The sequence below is a fragment of the Drosophila navojoa genome, chromosome 2 (genome assembly GCF_054131105.1).
Source record: "Drosophila navojoa isolate 15081-1374.11 chromosome 2, UAZ_NAV_1.0, whole genome shotgun sequence".
NCBI lineage: Eukaryota > Metazoa > Arthropoda > Insecta > Diptera > Drosophilidae > Drosophila > Drosophila navojoa.
Window position 1 is genome coordinate 33,133,075 of NC_142890.1, and position 19,910 is coordinate 33,152,984.

The 19,910-nt window shown below is 39.2% G+C and overlaps 1 protein-coding gene, 1 long non-coding RNA gene and 1 pseudogene across 4 annotated transcripts in view; 1 reads left to right on the forward strand and 2 right to left on the reverse strand.

Annotated features, from left to right (window-relative positions):
* The window catches only part of LOC149092497 (uncharacterized), a 171,868-nt gene that overhangs the window by 92,617 nt on the left and 59,341 nt on the right, over nt 1-19,910 (reverse strand). The gene's annotated exons all lie outside the window — the stretch shown is intronic.
* The window catches only part of Snap25 (Synaptosomal-associated protein 25kDa), a 95,697-nt gene that overhangs the window by 65,241 nt on the left and 10,546 nt on the right, over nt 1-19,910 (reverse strand). For 2 of the 3 annotated variants that reach the window (XM_089261333.1, XM_089261342.1), the window contains 3 exons: nt 17,502-17,598; nt 16,958-16,999; nt 11,948-11,996 (listed from right to left, as the gene is read on the reverse strand). In XM_089261333.1, coding sequence (XP_089117459.1) covers nt 11,948-11,996; nt 16,958-16,999; nt 17,502-17,597 — 187 coding nt within the window. In that variant the 5' untranslated portion in view covers nt 17,598. Of the gene's footprint in view, nt 1-11,947; nt 11,997-16,957; nt 17,000-17,501; nt 17,599-19,910 lie in introns of those variants that run through there. The other variant, XM_089261335.1, reaches the window with a different exon arrangement.
* On the forward strand, nt 2,802-3,331 carry LOC149092500 (uncharacterized; annotated as a pseudogene).

Below are 19,910 nucleotides of genomic sequence, written 5' to 3' on the forward strand. Positions count from 1 at the left end.
TGAACCCTTCGAGCAAATGACAATAATAATTCGCACACACACGCACATAGACAGGCGACTGCGCTTGAGCTACGCTGCAAAAAGTTATTCTTGTGTCTATCATGACACCTAGCAATGGTGATGCTGCTGACTAGGACGGCTTCGGTTTTGTGTGCCGCTAGCTCGAGCCCACCTCCTGTCAACCAGCTTCGTATGCGATTGATACTTGCAGTGCACATATCCTCAGTATCTTTAAGCTCCTTGCCTATGGCGACGACGGCTACATCATTAGCAAAGCCGATGGTGTGCTCACCTGCTGGTAGTTCCAAGTGCACTTCGCCAACGTACATGATATTCCATAGGAGAGGCACCAGCACTGAGACTTGGGGTACTCCAGCTGACACTGTATGAGTTTGGGGACCCTCACTCGTGTTGTATACCAGTGTTCTTCCTCTGAAGTAGCTCTTTATTATCTTTTTTAGATATTTAGGGATATTATATTGTGATAGCGCATCCACGTTCGTATCCCAACTAGCTGTGTCGAAGGCATTCTTTACATCCAGGATCGCGATGATGCAGTATTGCTTCGTTCCGTGCCTCCATCTGGTGCTTTGGATGGCGGAAGTTGCCAGGCCAACAACTTTCTATCGCATCAGTTGTTGACCGGGCCTTCCGGAAACCAAATTGACAGGCCTCCGGCGCTAGCAATAGAAGCCTCCAGTCTAGAGCAAATCAGTTTCTCAAACACCTTTCCCATGGTGTCTAAGAGGCAGATTGGTCTATACGACGATGGCTCTTCCGGTGGTTTGCCAGCCTTGGGTAGCAATATCAGGTTCTGGGTTTTCTATTTTTTAGGGAAGGTCTCCTGAATTAAACATTCGGCAAGGCGAGGGCTAGCTTTAGCGCACGATTTGGGATCCCGTCCGGCCCTGGAACTAAGTTAGTTCTAAGAACTCTGGGAGCTACTAAGATTTCCTCGTCTGTAACTAAAACAATTTGAGTTCTCGTTGATCTATGATCAGCAGCCTCTGACACAGAGGCATAGTTCTGGAAAGAGCGTTTCCTCAATTGATCTAAGCTCCAAGCGATCCGTAGGCTGCCCCTCTCTACCTGCGTATAGTTTCTTAACTACTATCTTAAATGTCCTGCCCCAAGGGTCATATTCGGCTGAGTCACACAACTCTAAGAAGCATTCGCTTTTACTTGTGCGAATGGCCTTCTTCAACTCTTTTCTGGTAAGCTAATTCTTTCTCAAAAAAGATGCATTGGCGTCGAATGTCGCCTATTTGTACATTCCACCAATACATAGGCTCCTGTCGTCGCGTGAACTGCTTGCGACGTAACATGCTCCTATTGCAGGCACTCTGCTTTGCTTCAGTTTCCAGGCGATTATGGCAGCGATCACCAGGATCGTTGAAGACGTAATGCTCGCCGTTGTTAATTTTGAATTGTCTTCTCTTATTTGTTCGATTTCCAAGGTATTCTTAATATTTATTTCTTTCTTTCTCTGTGATTTGAGTTCTAAGAGGGGTGATGTCGCATTCGAGGCTTGGATCCGAAATGTGCCCTCCAGTTCGGTTTTCTCTTCGCCGATGTAGAAGGAACCATTAAAGTTATTCAGCAGAATCGTACTCGGCAGCAGTTCTTCGTGGTGGGCTATGTGTTGGCTGTTGTTTACTAGTCTAATCATGAGCGGGGTGACGAAGGTATCATTACTTAAATCTATAAAATTTTCTTATTTACATATTGTCTTATCGTTATGGGTTTCGCGATTTGATTTTATTCATAGTTTATCTTATTGAAAGTGTATACCCTGAACGCATTGAAAATGGGAAATCCCGGTATAATGGGTTTTAAAATGTATGTTACAGGCAGAAGGGGGCGTGGCAGACCCCACAAAGTATATAAATTCTTAATCAGAGCGACGAGTCCTATCCGTCTGTCTGCCTGTCCGTCCGTCTGTCCGTATGTATGAACGCGTCAATCTTAGAAGATATAAGAGCTAGAGACTTCAATTTTTTTTAAATGTCCGTGTGTATCGCGCGCATATCGAGTAAAAAATGATATCACTAAAAAACGATACAAATTTCGCTAGTAAATAATGGTATGTTGTACATCAGGCTTTTGCTGTTAGTGGCTATCCTGACTTTTTTAATTGTTCAATAATTGTTCAATTTTTTACTTTATATTCTGATAGTATCATGGAGTTTAATTAATATTCAGTCATATCTGTAATTCAACAAATTGAATTCAGCGAAGAAATGAAAAAAGATAAAGAAATCAATCGTGTTGCAACCGTCATTGCAAAAACTGACACCGTTTTTACACCCACATCAGCATGGCAGCATATGTTGTAGTTGCTACGAGTCGGAGGTCGTTTATTGAAGGCACCACTAGCACATAATGCCAAAAAATTCCTTTATTGCTTCCAAAAAAGTGTCGTCTCGTGACGCTTTATTTGGAGAATTTACATCGCTCTCATTGCCACGCCAATCCACTAGTACTAATGGGCCTGCTTCGACAGCAGGTTTGGCTAGTCAATTTTCGAGAGTCTTGCAGTACAAGCCGAAACCCTTATCCCAAATAATGGGCAATCGTCAAGCTGATCGCTTACATGGAAATAGGTTATTTGAGATCAGTGGAGTGTACTTTTATGGTCCGTAGCAAATCGCCAGTTAAAATGTATATTGCCATATTTGTTTGCTTTACCTCGCAGGCTGTGCATCTAGAATTAGTCACCGATTTAACCTCGAATAAATTTTTTATGTGTTTATCCAGGTTCGTTGGTCGACGTGGGCTTGTCCGGAAGCTGTATTGCGACAATGCCACTAATTTCGTGAGTGCTGCACGCACGCTGGGCCGCAAAGCCAGGGCAACACAGCGGATATGGAAATGTTTGCTGCGGTGAAATCAGCCAATGGATTGCTTTTCAAGGCAATGGGCAGTGCAATCTTGCGTCAGGACGAGGTGGCCACAGTGCTGGTCGAGGTCGAATTCACTTCGCGACCAATGGTCGCTCCCAGCAGCAACCCCATCCACGGCGAAATGCTCACGACAGGGCACTTCCTGATAGGAGCAACGCTTGTGCCTCTGCCAATCACGTCCACAGAACAAGTCGACGACGTCAAGCTGAAATGCTTAGAAAGATGGCAACTGACTTCAAATATCAAGCGACGGTTCTGGATCGACTGGTCAAAGGACTACCTGCTCAGCCTCCAGCAGAAGTCAAAATGGACGAAGGAGAGGCGGAGCATAGAGGTCGGAATAGTCGTGCTCGTAGGAGAGGACAACGACAACAAAATCCCGCTGCCAATCAGCTAACGTATACGTAATTATTTTATTGCAGCAGTGAATTATTAATTATGAGCCACTGTTAAATATTTGTTGTTATGAGCGCGAGCACGGGAGTGCGCTCTAATGGTGTCGCTCTCTGTTCGCGCAAGATGCGCTCTCACTGTGTTTTTCGGTGATTTCTTCTCTATTTACCTGTAATTTCAGCGGGTCTTTTTCTAAATACTTAAATTTTATTTTCTATAGCGTTTCTATAGGCTCTCATATGATCGGCTGTTTACCCTGAACACATTGAAAATGGGAAATCAGGGTATAATGGTTTTGTTAAAATGTATGTAACAGGCAGAAGGAGGCGTGGCAGACCCCACAAAGTATATATATTCTTGATCAGGGCGACGAGCTGAGTCGATTTAGCCCTGTCCGTCTGTCTGTCCGTCCGTCCGTCTGTCCGTATGTTTGAACGCGTCGATTTCAGAAGATATCAGAGCTAGAGACTTCAACTTTTTTTTTTAAATGTCCGTATATTTCGCGCGCATATTGAGTTTATCACTAAAAAACGATAACTCAATCCGATATTTTTTTATTGATAAAAAAACCTTATCGAAAATCAGTAAAAAGAAATATATCTCCCACATCTTTAAAGCTAGAGTGTCCAAATTTTAATTATATATTAAGACGCATTTTATACAATTTCGGTTTTTGTTAAAATGTATAAAATGTTTGTATGCGTGTGTGTGTCCGAATTATTATTGACTAATCAGTTGCTTGTAGGGTTCAGGGGATCTCGTAGTCGAGCAGTCTCGACTAGAGGAGCTTTGTTACATGTTTTATATTATTTTGTTTCTCTTCGGAGGTGACGTCAATAACTTGTCTTTGGGTGTATCTGAAGTAGAGAGGATAGATATTTTGTATTTTTCCCATAATCCTTTAAAAAGTGAAATTTCCATTTATAATTTTGGAGTCTAGGTGTTTTTTTTAGAATGTCTACCAGGCTTTCCTCAGAAAATTATTTTCTTTTTATGGTATGCCTATGGGAGGTGGGAAAAATTTGATTTTTGAAGACGTTAAATAAGAATTTTCTCGACGGAAATGAGCTTGTGGGACGATCTTTCGTCGCTATGGATCGTGTCCTTAGTACTATTTATTTGTGGAGACTAAATGTTCAGGCATGAACATATGAATATACGATGATCGTATACATGCCTCCGACGCACTCAGCGACTAGCAGGTAGTGCGCTGTGATAGCGATAAGGGCCACATGTACGGACTGCATAAATATACAAATGAAGACCAACCCTTGCAACCCCAGAGTCAGATTACGAAGGAGACGAGCGCTGAGCCTTACAAACTCAGCGATAGGATAAGAATAGCTAATAGACCAACGCGGAGTCTTACACACTCAGCGATAAGATAAGAATATGTAATAGCCCAATGCTGAGCCTTACACACTCAGCAATAGATACATCAGATTTAAGGGTTGAAATTATACATGAGTCTGGGTATATAAACCCAGGTTCAGAATAATAAAGATCAATACGAAACTAAACACCATCATAGTCAAGTGTATTCATTCATGGTCCTTCGAGCCGGAGGAAGTATTTTAATACTTCGATGCAGTCCGCAAGGAAAAGTGTTTGTGTTTAGTACAAAGTGAAGTTCTAAATAATTGTAGATTTGTGCATTGGCTTACCAACCCAAGCTGTGATTCGAGGCACAGCAAGATCAACCTAGTGATCGAATCAAAAAAAACCTCCAACGGGAAAAGCCAATGGATCTACAATAAACAAACAACTGTGTCGTCAACCATCAATATTTAACGAGAAATATTTGATGGCATAATGGCAGAAATCAGGACTAAAGTTGCCGATCACGCCATAAACACAGGCCAACTTCATAGCTGGGCAACGATACCAGAAACATCAAGGCAAGAGCTGTTTTTATTGGGTTGGTCGTGGCCAATGGAAGAGTTGGTGGTGTGGATAAAAAAGCTGTAAAAGTAAGGAAAGAAATGGCAGAAGGGACTGCTATCCTGGAGAGCAACAACAGCGACGAAATTTTTTTCTATCTTTCCGATGGAAAAAGGTCCAGTCAGCGCTAGCAGATTTAGAGGCGAGATATGGAGAACATTCCTCTTGCAGCGATGAAATAGAAGAACTGGAATGCAGCCTCGACGAACTGTTAGACAAACTTAACAGAAAATTAGAGGATCTGCAAATCGTAAAAGAAGACACCCCAAGGCGACCGAAACCAACACTTCCTTACTTTAATGGTCCTAAGACGTGGCCAACGTTCTTCGAGCAGTTCACCAAAATAATCCACAACAGAAAGGATATGAGCGACAAGACGAAACTGCTATACCTGCAAATTTATGTCAAAACAGAAGATGTACAAATGATAAGCAATTACGCAATGGGAGTGGGTAACTACAAGTTAGCGTGGGACTGTTTATGCAGACGCTACAAACGTTATTTGCCAGTGGACAAGGAACTGCTGAATAATGATGATGAAGGCAGTATCCGAAATTGCGTGAGCACCTCCGATAACAGTGACGAGGTCACCACTAATGAGATGCTAGCATCTCAGGCAGTTTTGGATGCAACTGTGTTCAAAAAGTGGGATTTCAACCCGAGGGCCAGCCCCCACATGGGAAGATATATAACTGAATCTACAGAACAAGAAAATAAACTTCAAGTAGTAACAACAAAAACAAAGCTGGGTGAAGACAAGACATCAATAAAGAAGATCTGGGCTCCACCAACTCCGACATTGGATTCGGAGGGCATAGAAGATGAGGACAAGAATGGAATTTCTGCCACAACTTCGACATCGACGTTGAGTATCGCTGAAGATACATCAACAGATATCCAATTGGAAGTTCGACCAATGGATGATATTTCCACAGTTGGCAGCACGACGGAAGAGCAAACTTCTGCGGAGACTGCAACAGCGGCTGGATGTGCAGCTGAAGAGAACAGGGACAATACCGACTCAAACTCTCCACTGATGACCACAGCAGCGCTACCAACTATGGAGACTAAAACTGCAAGTACAATTACATCGGAAAGGGATTCAATTGGAAGTAGCAGCAACATATTAAAGGAAACAACCATATTCACTACAAGCGAATCAATGGCTGTTCTAAAGCATCAGGATCAAACGAAGGATATCTACCATTTGGAGGCTTTGGCTTCGGCAACAATGAAACGATTGACAACTTCCTTAACAGATGCACTCAGCTATACTAATGCAACAAATGATGACACCCAAAAGCCGCGGAAGTTCTTCAAAGAGGCTCGACTTCACTTGGCATGGGAGCCGCCACCTAAGCAAAAGTCCAAGGTACTGGTGGCACACTCGGTTTATCTGGATGTCACACACTCTGGGCCCCGCAGAATGTTCAGGCACGAACATAAGGATTGGATTGATGATCATTTCGTCAAGAATATTAACAATTATCAAATTTGTATTTGTCCTGTATATTATTAAGATTTCCACAGACAGCAATTCCGGAAGTCACACACTTGGCCATCCGCAGAATGTTCAGGCATGAACATATGAATATACGATGATCGTATACATGCCTCCGACGCACTCAGCGACTAGCAGGTAGTGCGCTGTGATAGCGATAAGGGCCACATGTACGGACTGCATAAATATACAAATGAAGACCAACCCTTGCAACCCCAGAGTCAGATTACGAAGAGCGAGACGAGCGCTGAGCCTTACAAACTCAGCGATAGGATAAGAATAGCTAATAGACCAACGCGGAGTCTTACACACTCAGCGATAAGATAAGAATATGTAATAGCCCAATGCTGAGCCTTACACACTCAGCAATAGATACATTAGATTTAAGGGTTGAAATTATACATGAGTCTGGGTATATAAACCCAGGCTCAGAATAATAAAGATCAATACGAAACTAAACACCATCATAGTCAAGTGTATTCATTCACTAAGGCTTTTTTGACTTTATTAAAGGAATCTATTGCGTCGTGGTCTAGTGTTATGATGGTCTCATTGGAGATATTTTTTGAAAGACTTCCGTTTCCGCCCTTTAATAGGTTAGTTAAGGGCTTAGCGAGCTTGGTGTAGTCGGGAGTTTACTCCTTCTATGGTAGCTAGCAAGTCTTAGGAAAAATCTCAGGTCCTTTTCATCCGAATCTGCGAAAAAATTGGGATGTTTTTGCGTAAGGGAGTCTAATTGTTCGACTTGGGCCGGAGTCATATGTTCTGTTCTGACTTTTATGTTGTTCACTGATTGGGTATGTAGCTGATCCAAATGGATCTTGTAATTGCCATCTAGCGTCATTGTAATATCTTTGTCGTTTCTTATGGCCTGGAATTCTTTTAGAGCATCGTTACCAAGGATACCGTGGAATGTTAGTAATAGGAAGCCAAATAGAGCGATGTAGGTGTGGTGGGTGATTAGGATTGGTCCGCCAACGGAGTTGACGAAGAATTTATTTTTATTTATTTTCAGATTTTTAATTAAATGGGGTTGAATATAATTTTGGCTTGAGCCAGTGTCAATAAGGATATTAAGTGTGGTACCGTCTTGCGTTACATAGGTGCTCCCGCTCCAGATGGTACGGCTTTGGAAACTTAGGTTGCGGCCCACCTGGGAGAGGGGCTGCTTTCCAAAGCGATCATTGGGCGAACGTCTATCCATATAATTGATACGACCGGCGCGAAGAGATCATTCAACTTCATTAGCTACAGGTTTAGGTTCCGGCTTAGGAGCTACAGGGCTTGCTGGTGGATACAATGATCTCCCACCATATTGTTCATGAGATATGAGATGCAGAATGCGTGTTGGTCTAGTATTGTGGAAGCTACAGGGCGTGTTATTCGCTGGAATTCCCATTGGATTGGATCTGAGTTAATGTTCGTAGTAGCTAGTAATTGTATTTGGTAACTGCTGTTTATGGAGTGCGAGCCTAGGAACGGAGGACTGTCTAGGGGGCAGTGTTGGGGGTGTTTGCCGGAACCTAGGAGTAAAAGCATTTCGTTGTTCTTCGTTCTCAACCAGCTCGCACAAGTATAGAGCATGGCTGAGATCACGAGGCTCTTTGATCGCCAGTATTGTGGGTAAATCACCGTTTAGTCCTCTAACAGAAGTATCCAAAACCTTTTCTCGACAGGTCTGAGTGAAAGCCCTAATGCTTGGATCTTGGAGAGCTGATAGTATTCGGCAATGGTCATTTTGCCTTGAGTGAGCGAGAATAGCTGGTACTCTAGTATTTTCAGATCGCGTTTATCAGCGAAATGATCTGTTAAACATTTTAAGATAGCATTCCATGTCAGAAGCGTGTAATATGATTCAAGGATTACGTCAGCTTCGCCGGTAACCTTGTTACGAATTGCTAGCGTCATGAGATAATAACCTGTGTATCTTCCCTACCGTCGTACAAGCTCATAATACGTGATATTTTCTTTTTCTATGAACCGAACTCGGTAGGATTTCCAGAGAATTCTCTAACAAACTTCGCTAATTCTGGCAGTTCTTCTTGGTTTTCTGGAGAAAGGGATATAACTGGTACGTCGGTTAGCGTTTCCGTCCAATCCACTGTTTCGGTTTCAGACGGACAATATTTAGTTTTCGTAAAAATGTGAGTGTTTTAGTGTGTAATGAATTCTTAATAGAATATATTTTCTTATTATCAAATTATTTAAATTATCAAAAATTTGTTTCTTATTGAGTTTAATTGTTGTCACTTATTAGTTGGAATTTATACTTCTTTCCTTAGTGTGCTTGATTTTTAGATTTAATTTTTGAGCTCGATTAATCGTAGTCACTTATTTGTTGGAATTTAAAATTTTTTCTTAGACTTAACTTTTTTTTAATTGTTTACCTTTTTTTTCTTATCACAAGTGATTTTTCTTTTTTTGTTTTTGTATTTGCTTTATTGGATTCTTTCTTATTCACTAGCTTACGTATTATTCTATACATTCGGCGACCTCCGCGTTGGCTCCTTGGGTTTATCCTTTTTGTCCTGTATCCGGTGGCGTTCCAGGTGACTTGGGACTCTCGGGCAGCACTGAGTTCGTATGCGTTCTTCTGCGGAACGACACTACAGAATATGTCGGCGATGATTGTTGTTCCACAGAATAGTTAACGAACAAGGCGTAGCGATGGGGCACGATCTAAATATTGAGCGCGATCCTTTACTAGGATACAATTCCGCGGGATACAATTATACGCTGCTATTGCATCGCTGCCGATGCAGCTGTGGCTTGTTGTTGGAGTCGCTGCCGATGCCGTTGCGGCTTGTTGTTGTAGTAGCTGGTGCCGCTGCAGTTGTTGTTGTTCTTCGACTCCGTGGGAATGCTGATGCAGCGCACGTGGTGGAGGTCTATTGTTGTTGCTGTTTTTGTGGGAATGCTGACGCAGCGCGCGTGGCGGTAGTCGCCTTGGGCTCAGTGCACTAACACTGTTGCTGAGTTAATTCGAGCGCGTTTGGAGTAACTTTGTGTGTTAACTTATATTCTGCGCTCTCTCGCTCTGCTGCCTTCAGAGGCAGAGATATATAATAAGAAATCTATGCACATTTTGCTTTAGAGATTTTTTTTTATTCTTATGATTTGTTGATTCAATAAAAGCTACTCAAAGCGAACAGTTCAAAGACTTTTTCTACAAGTGGTCTTCAATTTGTTCTCCGACTTGATTCACATACGGAATAATATCAGGGACACAAGAAAGCTGAATTATCTGATCTCATGCCACAAAGGAGATGCCCGAATGGTTAATTGGATTAGCTGCTAGGTACAATTCGCCGTGGAAACTATTTGCAAACGTCGTTAACCAGCTAGTGGACATGGAACTGGTGGAAAACGATGATGAGGCAGGATCCACAATTTCTTGGACACAGCAAATGAGTGTATTCACATCGTCAAAGTATTAGGCGAAATTGGTAACCAAGCTCATTGAACTTGGCTGGTCAACCCGCGTATATAAATTTCAGGTTGCTAGCGTTAATACTGCCCAAAAAATAGCAATTTTGAATTGTAAGCCCTGACCCCAATTTCAATGGGATATCCGGGTATATTGCCTTGGTTTCATTTATGTAGCAGGCAAACCCCTTTCCTCTGTCTGTACGTCCGTCCGTATGTATGAATGCGTTTATCTCAGAAGATATAAGAGCTAAGGACTTGAAATTTGTTTCCTAGGTCCATGTCATGCGCATATCAAGTTTTTCTCAAAAAATCGATAACTGTTCCTGATAGTTTGCTATCGATTAAAAACCTTATAGAAAACCAGTTATAAAAATTAGATTTTAAATGTAGACTCATGTGTATTTTATAAAATTCCATTATTAAAATAATCATTTATTAAAATTTACCCCCCACCTCTATACACCACCCTCTCTTTGTGTTTTGACACATACACGCATTTTAATATTATAATCACGATCCGAAATTTTCATTAGCATGGTTTATCAACATGAGAAGTTATTAAGCAATTAAGTTTCTTAGAATGCCCACACTGAAGCCAATGCGTGTTTATGCTTGCATCCTTAAAGAAAGACGCGAAGAATTATTGTGAAATATCGATTCTTCGAAGGGTTCAGGGGATTTCGTAGTCGCGCAGTCTTGACTTTTTCTTTCTTAATTGCTTTAATTAATCTTTAAATTATCATAACATTAGCTTATTATCAAAATTTCAACGTTCTAGCTTAAAAACTCTAGGAGATACGTCCGTAGATATGTCCGTCACAGCTTGTGATCTTGGGTGTTCAGCACGAATCTACATTCCAAGTTTCAGCGTTCTATCTCTTTAACTAATGTGATTTCTGGAATATCGAAAAATGCATTACCCAATTTGCCACACCCCTAGTGGGCGGATCCGAACAATTTTTACACTAAATTGAATAAATACAAGAGTATATATTCCAAATTTCAAGCCTCTAGTTTTGGAGCTAGAGCGCTGAATTAAATTTCGTGAATGAGTATAATAAGAATATTTAATTAATCAATTCTGAGTTTTACACACTCAGCAATAGACGAACTGGAATAAAGGGTTGAAAATAAACATGAGTTTTTAAAAGCCCGGGCTTTGAAGAATAATGATCAATACGAAACGAAACACCATCATAGACAAGTCTATTCGTTCAGTATATGCATATATCATCGTTGCTTCTTAAGGAATGAATATTTGAATAAAATCTCTTTTTTAAAGTTTTCCGTTATTCTTGTATCAAATATATTTCATGTATAGATAAAATCGCTGTAAGAAAATGTATTTCATTAAAATTGGAGGGGTTATTGATAATCTAAAACTTTTTTAAGTCTCAAAAGAGTCACATGAATAGCTATCATGTGCGCGGTAAACTCGTAAAATATATGTACATATGTATATAATTAAGTTATGTAATTTATTATTATAATTCTACGAGCTTGCATCAATCAATTCTATAAATTACATCTCTTTTATATTCAGGAAAAATTTTATATATTGGGCTTGTAACATAGAATGTCGAATCTGAGATATACACAAATCAGTGATGTCTCCAGTTATGTAATTTTTTTTTTTTTAGTTTAAATATTGTAATACGTGTATGTATGCTGCTTTATGATCTGTATTTCTGTAATCTGTATACAATCTATGCAAATCACTAATTTTATGATTTATACCCTATAAATATGTGATATATTGTTGTGTTAGTAGTGGACTCACCTCCTTGATCATCAAGGGCTACAAGTGTACGTATTCCTGCCTCCTTGCTCTGGTGTGCAGCAAAATGCAATGTAAATAGTTTGTAAAAGTGTTTAGATAAGTGTTAGTATTGTATAGGTATATATATTAATAATAGTTTCTATCTTGGAATTAGTATTTATAGTTCAGTTTAATAAGAATACATAAATAATAATGTAATTCGAAAAACAAATTTTTTCCACAATACACGCAATTGCACAATTTTTCATTTCAAATTCTAAAATTTAAGCAAATGTTTGCCCGTTGAGAAACACACAATCAACAAGTAAGAACGTTGCAGTCGACCGTTACCAACTGCAGAATACTGATTCACATCCCGTCAGCAATTTATTTATTGTAGCTAAGTTTCTTGCTTATACTGTAGATAATGCAGTCTTCTCCGATTAGTTCATAGAACAAGCTAACGGTAATCTAACTGCAAAATATGAATGCTTACGCCAAAAATATGTGAACATTACAAAGTATTTTACGAAAAGCCACGCCTGTAAAGAGGCGCAACCATTATTTTTTGGTCATGGATAGAGGAGATCACTAGTGACTCAACTATCCAAATTTGAAGCTTCTAGCTCTTAAACTTAAAACCACCACAGCTCCTTAAACTTGACTGGCCAACCTAGTATATATACCAAATTTTAGGACTCTAGAATCAATAGTGCCTAAAATATAGCAGAATTTGAGTCTTTTATCTTTATAAAATTATAACATTGGCTAATGTGCAAAAGTTTAACATTCTAGCTTTGAAGCTCTAGGTGATAACGTTTATCTCCAGCTTATTATTGGCCAGATATTGTGCAATAAAATTTAATCATTAGAAACCGACCATAATAAATTCTCTGAAGCGCTCAGCTGAGATTGTTAACTTTTGAACGAAGTCTCGCTTGACTTTCTTCTTGATCGCTCTTTTCCAATATAAATAATCATGCATGTATTGAGTTTGAATTTAAATTTGTTGATAATAAGACCCTATGTCATCTCTTCGGAGTGAAGAGTATCCCGAGCTCTTCAAAGTGTTAGCCGTGCTCATAGACAATGTTTGGAAAGGGTAGCCTTGATGTTCATAGAGAATGTGATTTTGATACGAGCGTGCACACACTCACTCTTTAAGATATGTATATGTATAGTTATGTATAAATATTTTGTCCCTACTAGCGAAACTCTTTCTGCCTGTAGGAATTGATGATTTTCAGCTGGTCGATCTTATTGAATTATCTAAAAGTGTAGGTACATACCTTTTCCCAAATGCCACGCTCTCATATCTACGCGCCGATATATCTGCCAGGTCATATTGATTTTCGGCTCTCAGCCTGAGTATATATGTATTTCGTAATTCAATTCCCCTGGCGTCAATAGTGCTTAAACGTTTCTAAATAACGACATATGTATATATAAAAGGTGATTTTTTAACTATTATCTTTTTGACAACACTGCACTATGGGTAAAAAGACCGAATTTTTGGCTTTAATTGTCCCTGAAGAAATTTTCTATACATACTATTACGATTTTTTTTTATAATTTCGGATTTTTTATTTTTTAAATAGAGCCACGCTCCCACCCTTTTCTCTTTTAGTGTCCATCCGCTCATTGCAACGAAAATTCTAGTCCCAGACAAGCTTTTATGGGCTAACCGTGAATATAGTTTTAGCTATAATTTTCTTATTCCAACTCATTACAATTCATTCCATCTTTATTTTCATAGGTGTCTTCAGTATCATCTTCCTCTTCTTCGCGTTTGGTTGAACTAGGAATCCTTCCAAATTTTTCAGAATGTTCGAAGCTATATTTAGGCATTTCTTTTTTTCTCATTCGGCGAGCTTGTTCTTTCAAACTGAGACTAGAAATAAGTGGGTTTGATGTGTCTAGTGCTCTATTGAATACGCCACTTATATTTTGTAATCGCCTGCACTTCCTAGAATGAGATTTTCGCGCTTCAGATGCGTGCTCCCTCAAACTCCCAACTAGAAGTATACAGGTTTCCATTATTTGATGCCCATGCACCAAAATGTCTTGGATAGTAGGGGGCATTGGATAGCAAAAATATTATATATAAAATAATTATATATAAAATAAATATGAAAAAGTATGTAACAGGCAGAAAGAGGCGTGGCAGACCCCACAAAGTATAAATATTCTTGATCAGGGTGACGAGCTGAGTCGATTTAGCCCTGTCCGTCTGTCTGTCCGTCCGTCCGTCAGTCCGTCCATCCGTCCGTCCGTCTGTCCGTATGTTTGAACGCGTCGATTTCAGAAGATATAAAAGCTAGAGACTTGATTTTTTTAAATGACCGTATATACAGCGCGGATGTCGAGTTTATCTTTAAAAACCGATAACTATTCCCGATATTTTGTTATCGATTAAAACATTATCAATCTGAATGATTTTTAATTTTTTCAAATTTGTCAGTTATTCAATAGAATATGTAGATATATGCTGAAAGTTTCATTTAATTCGGTTTAGTCAATCGACGTTAAAAAATAACAAAATGTTTGGCCAATTAACAAACGCACGTGCTTCAACAGCAGTTTTCCTATACGTGTGCACACATACATTCAAACATCTTCTAGTACATTCTTAGAATCATATCAGCAGTTAGTTTCGTTTAGTTCTAGATGGCGTTGCATCTATTTCAGTTTTGACATTGCAAATTCGAAGAGAGGGGTGGCGTCATGGTAGAAGGCGCACTGACAAGTGCACTTGCATTTTTTACACTTTTTTTTTACTTGCATGCACCTGTAAATGTATGTACATACAAATATGCAATCCCTCTGTGCTCAATGTTTCCCTTGCTCTCTCTCTCTCTCTCTCTCTCTCTCTCTGTGCTCTTTGCTCTCTCAAATGTGTATATGTGTGTGTATGCATGTGAGCACAAGCAGCAGCTCTGAGCTGCCAGCTCACGAAAATTGAAATTTCTTCGCAGCAAGAACCCATGCCTTCCCTTCTGTGTGAAGAGTATACCGAACTTATCAAACCGTTTGCCAAGCTCGTACAAAATATGTATATGTGTTTTCGATTTTATTTGTGGAAAGGGTATGAAAGCGTTGGTGCTCATAGTGACATGCTTTCGCGACGAGCGTGCACGCACACACTCTCCCTTGCTACATGTACTATGAGCATTTGTGTGCCTGTGTGCGAAGCTCTTGCTGCCAGTAGCAATTTTAAATCCCAGCATTTGCATTTGGTCGATCTTGTGAAGTGCTCACATACATACATACATACGTACATATGTATGTACATATATACATTTGATATACATACGCATGGGCTGCGATGCTTACAATTATGGGAGATCACTTGTAGAAGCATTTCTATGCCTATGTGATTTCATATGTGCGTGTGTGTATGGGCATGTGTGCTTGGGAGATGAACATTGGCGTGTGCCTGCCTCAACTTAGAATGATGTGAACGATTTTGGGCTTTTGTAGCTTTATTGACTAGCTAAAGCGACAAGTGCATGTGTGTAGTATATTGACTGGCGAGTAACTCGCGCTTATATTTAAGCACCTGATTTCATTTCAATGAATGCATTTTTTAAAAATATGTAATACCTGATTTAGTTCATTAAGCTAATGGAATGCAATCCCTTGCACCTGTTATTATATATACATGCATGCAAGTAAAAAAAACTTATACGCTGTATTGACAAGTGCATATCAAGTATTAAAAAAAATGCATTCATTGAAATGAAATCAGGTGCTTAAATATAAGTGCGAGTTACTCGCCAGTCAATATACTACACACATGCACTTGTCGCTTTAGCTAGTCAATAAGGCTACAAAAGCCCAAAATCGTTCACATCATTCTAAGTTGAGGCAGGCACACGCCAATGTTCATCTCCCAAGCACACATGCCCATACACACACGCACATATGAAATCACATAGGCATAGAAATGCTTCTACAAGTGATCTCCCATAATTGTAAGCATCGCAGCCCATGCGTACACACAATCAAATGTATATATGTACATACATATGTACGTATGTATGTATGTGAGCACTTCACAAGATCGACCAAATGCAAATGCTGGGATTTAAAATTGCTACTGGCAGCAAGAGCTTCGCACACAGGCACACAAATGCTCATAGTACATGTAGCAAGGGAGAGTGTATGCGTGCACGCTCGTCGCGAAAGCATGTCACTATGAGCACCAACGCTTTCATACCCTTTCCACAAATAAAATCGAAAACACATATACATATTTTGTACGAGCTTGGCAAACGGTTTGATAAGTTCGGTATACTCTTCACACAGAAGGGAAGGCATGGGTTCTTGCTGCGAAGAAATTTCAATTTTCGTGAGCTGGCAGCTCAGAGCTGCTGCTTGTGCTCACATGCATACACACATATACACATTTGAAAGAGCAAAGAGCATCGAGAGAGAGAGAGAGAGAGAGCAAGGGAAACATTGAGCGTAGAGAGATCTTTTGTTCAACCATCGACCATCTCGGTCGAACGCATAAAGCGAAATGATTGTGCTCTCGCATATTTTTGTAGTCCGACCCCTAAAAGTGATGAGCCGAGCAAATACGAAGTTGACTGGGAGATTACCCTCGAAAATAAGTGTGCAAAACACTTTACACTACGTGTCCGGTCTATGTGCTCTCTGGTTAGTGGTTGTGATTAGCGGCGTAACGCTCGATCGGGAAGTCTCAGGATCTAATCCAGAATCCAGAATTTTAACCATGCTAAATGTACATTTTTATTACTTTGGTTCATCGAGCCCTCTCGACTAGAGTTTGCTTTATTGTTTTTTTTTTTTTTATTTATAGATCCTTAACATTTTTGTTTACTTTTCCATGAGAGAGCCCAACTATATTAATTTATATTCTAAAACGTAAGTATTAGACTTAATAATATCAATTTGTTGTAATTAAATAAATACCATTATCACTGATCACAGAAATTTTAACAATGTCAAGCAGACAAAAATCCAGACAATAAGGTGTTTAGAGCTTGTAAATATAACGTATCTTACCTCTTCGCAGAGAGCAAGCATTCGCCGTGTACTTTCCAAAGACTGAAATATAATACATATTTATATTAAATAATATTTTAAACTGTTTTATACTAAATCCTTATTAATAAATAAGAAAACTAACAAGATCTCTTTAAATCTGGCGAATTCTCGGCGAATTCGTATAGCAATGATCAGCGGGTCGGTCAAACATAAAATTGAAATAAGTAAGATGAACTGACTATATATTTTTAAAGAGAACCTCATATATTCTAAGATTGACGCGTTCATAAATAGGAACGGGCGGACAAAAAACCCTTCTAGCAACTGATGGGTTGCAGTGTTGTCTTGCTATGGGAAATTAATTGCTTAATATATATATATACATTATTCATGTGACTTTTAGATCGTGAATATAAAATTGAAACGTATGCATCTTTCCAATCTCTATTAATTGAAATACAGGCTTTAAAAATATAATGTTACGGGGGTACATATAGGGAATGGGTAGGAAAATTACAGCTTCATAAATAGTAAATTAGGAATTTTTTAAAATTGTAGTTACCTCATCAGCAACACTCTGCGATTTAATCTGCAATTCCTCCAGTTCGGTTTTTGGGACCTGTGGACCAGGTATTTCATCCGAAGGCTCCGCTGGCATCCTAAAGCAATAGATTAAAGTTTAAATATTAATAAGTAATAAGCAATTTATAATTAAGAAGTAAGAAAACTCTAGTCGAGGACTCTCGACTTATCTTAAAGAAACTAATAAAAAATCACATTTAGTACGGTACGGCTAGACGTACAATCTCAATGAAACATTCAGAACGTGATCATATTGTTTAAATAAATGTGCATTCCGAAGCACAAGTCTCTAGTATTTGAATTATGCCTTTCAAAAATTTGATGGTGAGGGAGTGGATAAAGGGGTGGGGGTAAATTTTAACAAAATCCGAAATTGCATAAAATGTATATCAATATACATTTTAAATTTGGAGACTCCAGCCTTTAAGATGTGGAAGTCTCTAGTCGAGACTGCTTGACTAGGAGATACCCTGAACCCTCCAAGCTGATATTCTAATCATTTTGCACTTCTTTTATAACAAAGTTATCGTACTGCGTATGGTATACACGAGTATGCACACAAAATTTCTCTCTAGCTCTTATATCTTCTGAAATATCGGCGCTCACACGGACAGACGGATTTACGGACGGACGGACGGACGGACGGACGGACAGACGGACGGACGTCTATCCGTCTGGACAGGGTTATATCGACTCAGCTCAATGTGCTGATCAAGAATATATATACTTTATGGGGTCTGCGATGATTCCTTCTGCCTGTTACATTCTTTTACACAACAACATTGTACCCTGATATCCCATTTTCAATGGGTTCAGGGTATAAAAAGAGTCATGGCCCTTAATGGCTACCCTGAGCTACACCAGACGAAAGAAGTACCTTTTCTCAGCAAGACTCTTTGGGTTCTTCCCTTTAAATAGGATGATGATGTACTGATTCAAATGCTTTACTGAAGTCAGTATACAATTTGTCAAGTAAGTACCCGGATATTTTAAATAACCCCAAAAAAAACTTATTAATCATCTAAATTTATTGTATACCCTTCAAAATATGTGCCTTCTGAGACAACACACTTCTCCCAACGACAATCTAATAATCGAAATTGTTTTTAAAACTGAATTCCGGGATGGCCTTCAGTTCTCGTTGCAAATTATGTTTAATGTCTTCAATGCTCTCAGAATGGGTTCCATGAAGTGGAAATTTGAAACGGGAAAAAAATCACACGGTGCCATACCTGGAGAGTACGGTGGTGGTTCGATCATAATTGTTGACTTTTTATTAAAAAACTCGTTCATAATTGATCGCTTTGTGCGCTAGTGCATTATCGTTGTGCGAAATCCAACTGTTGTTCCGCCACAATTCTGGTCTTTTGCGACGAAATCCTCTCTTAAACAGCTCATGACGCCAAGATAATATTCTTTATTGGTGGTTTGGCCCTCCGGTAGAAATTCCGAATGAGCAAAACGAATTCACAAATTCTTCATTTGAAGAGAGAATAATAAAAATGTACAGAATAGTGGCTGACAGTTGTGCTAACCTGGGACAAAAAGTATTGAAATATTCTCAATGTGAAAATTTAAAATGAGAATTTCCGGGAACTTATTTGACCGAATATAAACAACATCAGTTTGCATATTTTATAAAAACTGTCATTCACAAGAAAAGTAAATCTAAAGTATAAGAGCTAGATAGTGACCAGTAACCTCCTCTATCGATTCCCCAAATAATATTGTAACGCCTCTTTGGGTGCGTGGCATATCGAAAAATACCCTGTAATATACCCTGATTTCCCATTTTCAATGGGTTCAGGGTAAAACAAGTAAGAAAGCTGTAGTCAAGACTGCTCGACTACGAGATCCCCTGAACCCTACAAGCAACTGATATTTCAATAATAGTTAGCACACACACACGCACACACAAAAACGCATACAAACAAATACACGCACACACATACACATACAAATAAACACACGCATACCCACACACACACGCATATACAGGCGTTTGCGCTTTGGATGAGCTGCAGTGTTGGCAATATTAGGAGAACTTATTTGTTGAATAATTTAATTTCTAGACGTACGATCGTAATGAAACTTTCAGAACGTAATCATAATGTTTAAATGTATGTGTATACCGAAGCACGTCTGTAGTATTTGATATACGACTTTTACAAAGATGATGGTGAGGGGGTGGATTTAGGGGTGGGGGGTAAATTTTAACAAAAATCGAAATTGTATAAAATTTATCTTAATATACATCTTAGCTTGAAAGATATAGGAGATATAATTATTTAAGTGATCTTCGATAAGGTTTTTTATCGATAAAAATATCGGAATGAGTTATCGTTTTTGGTGATAAACTCGATATGCGCGTCTCTAGCTCTTATATCTT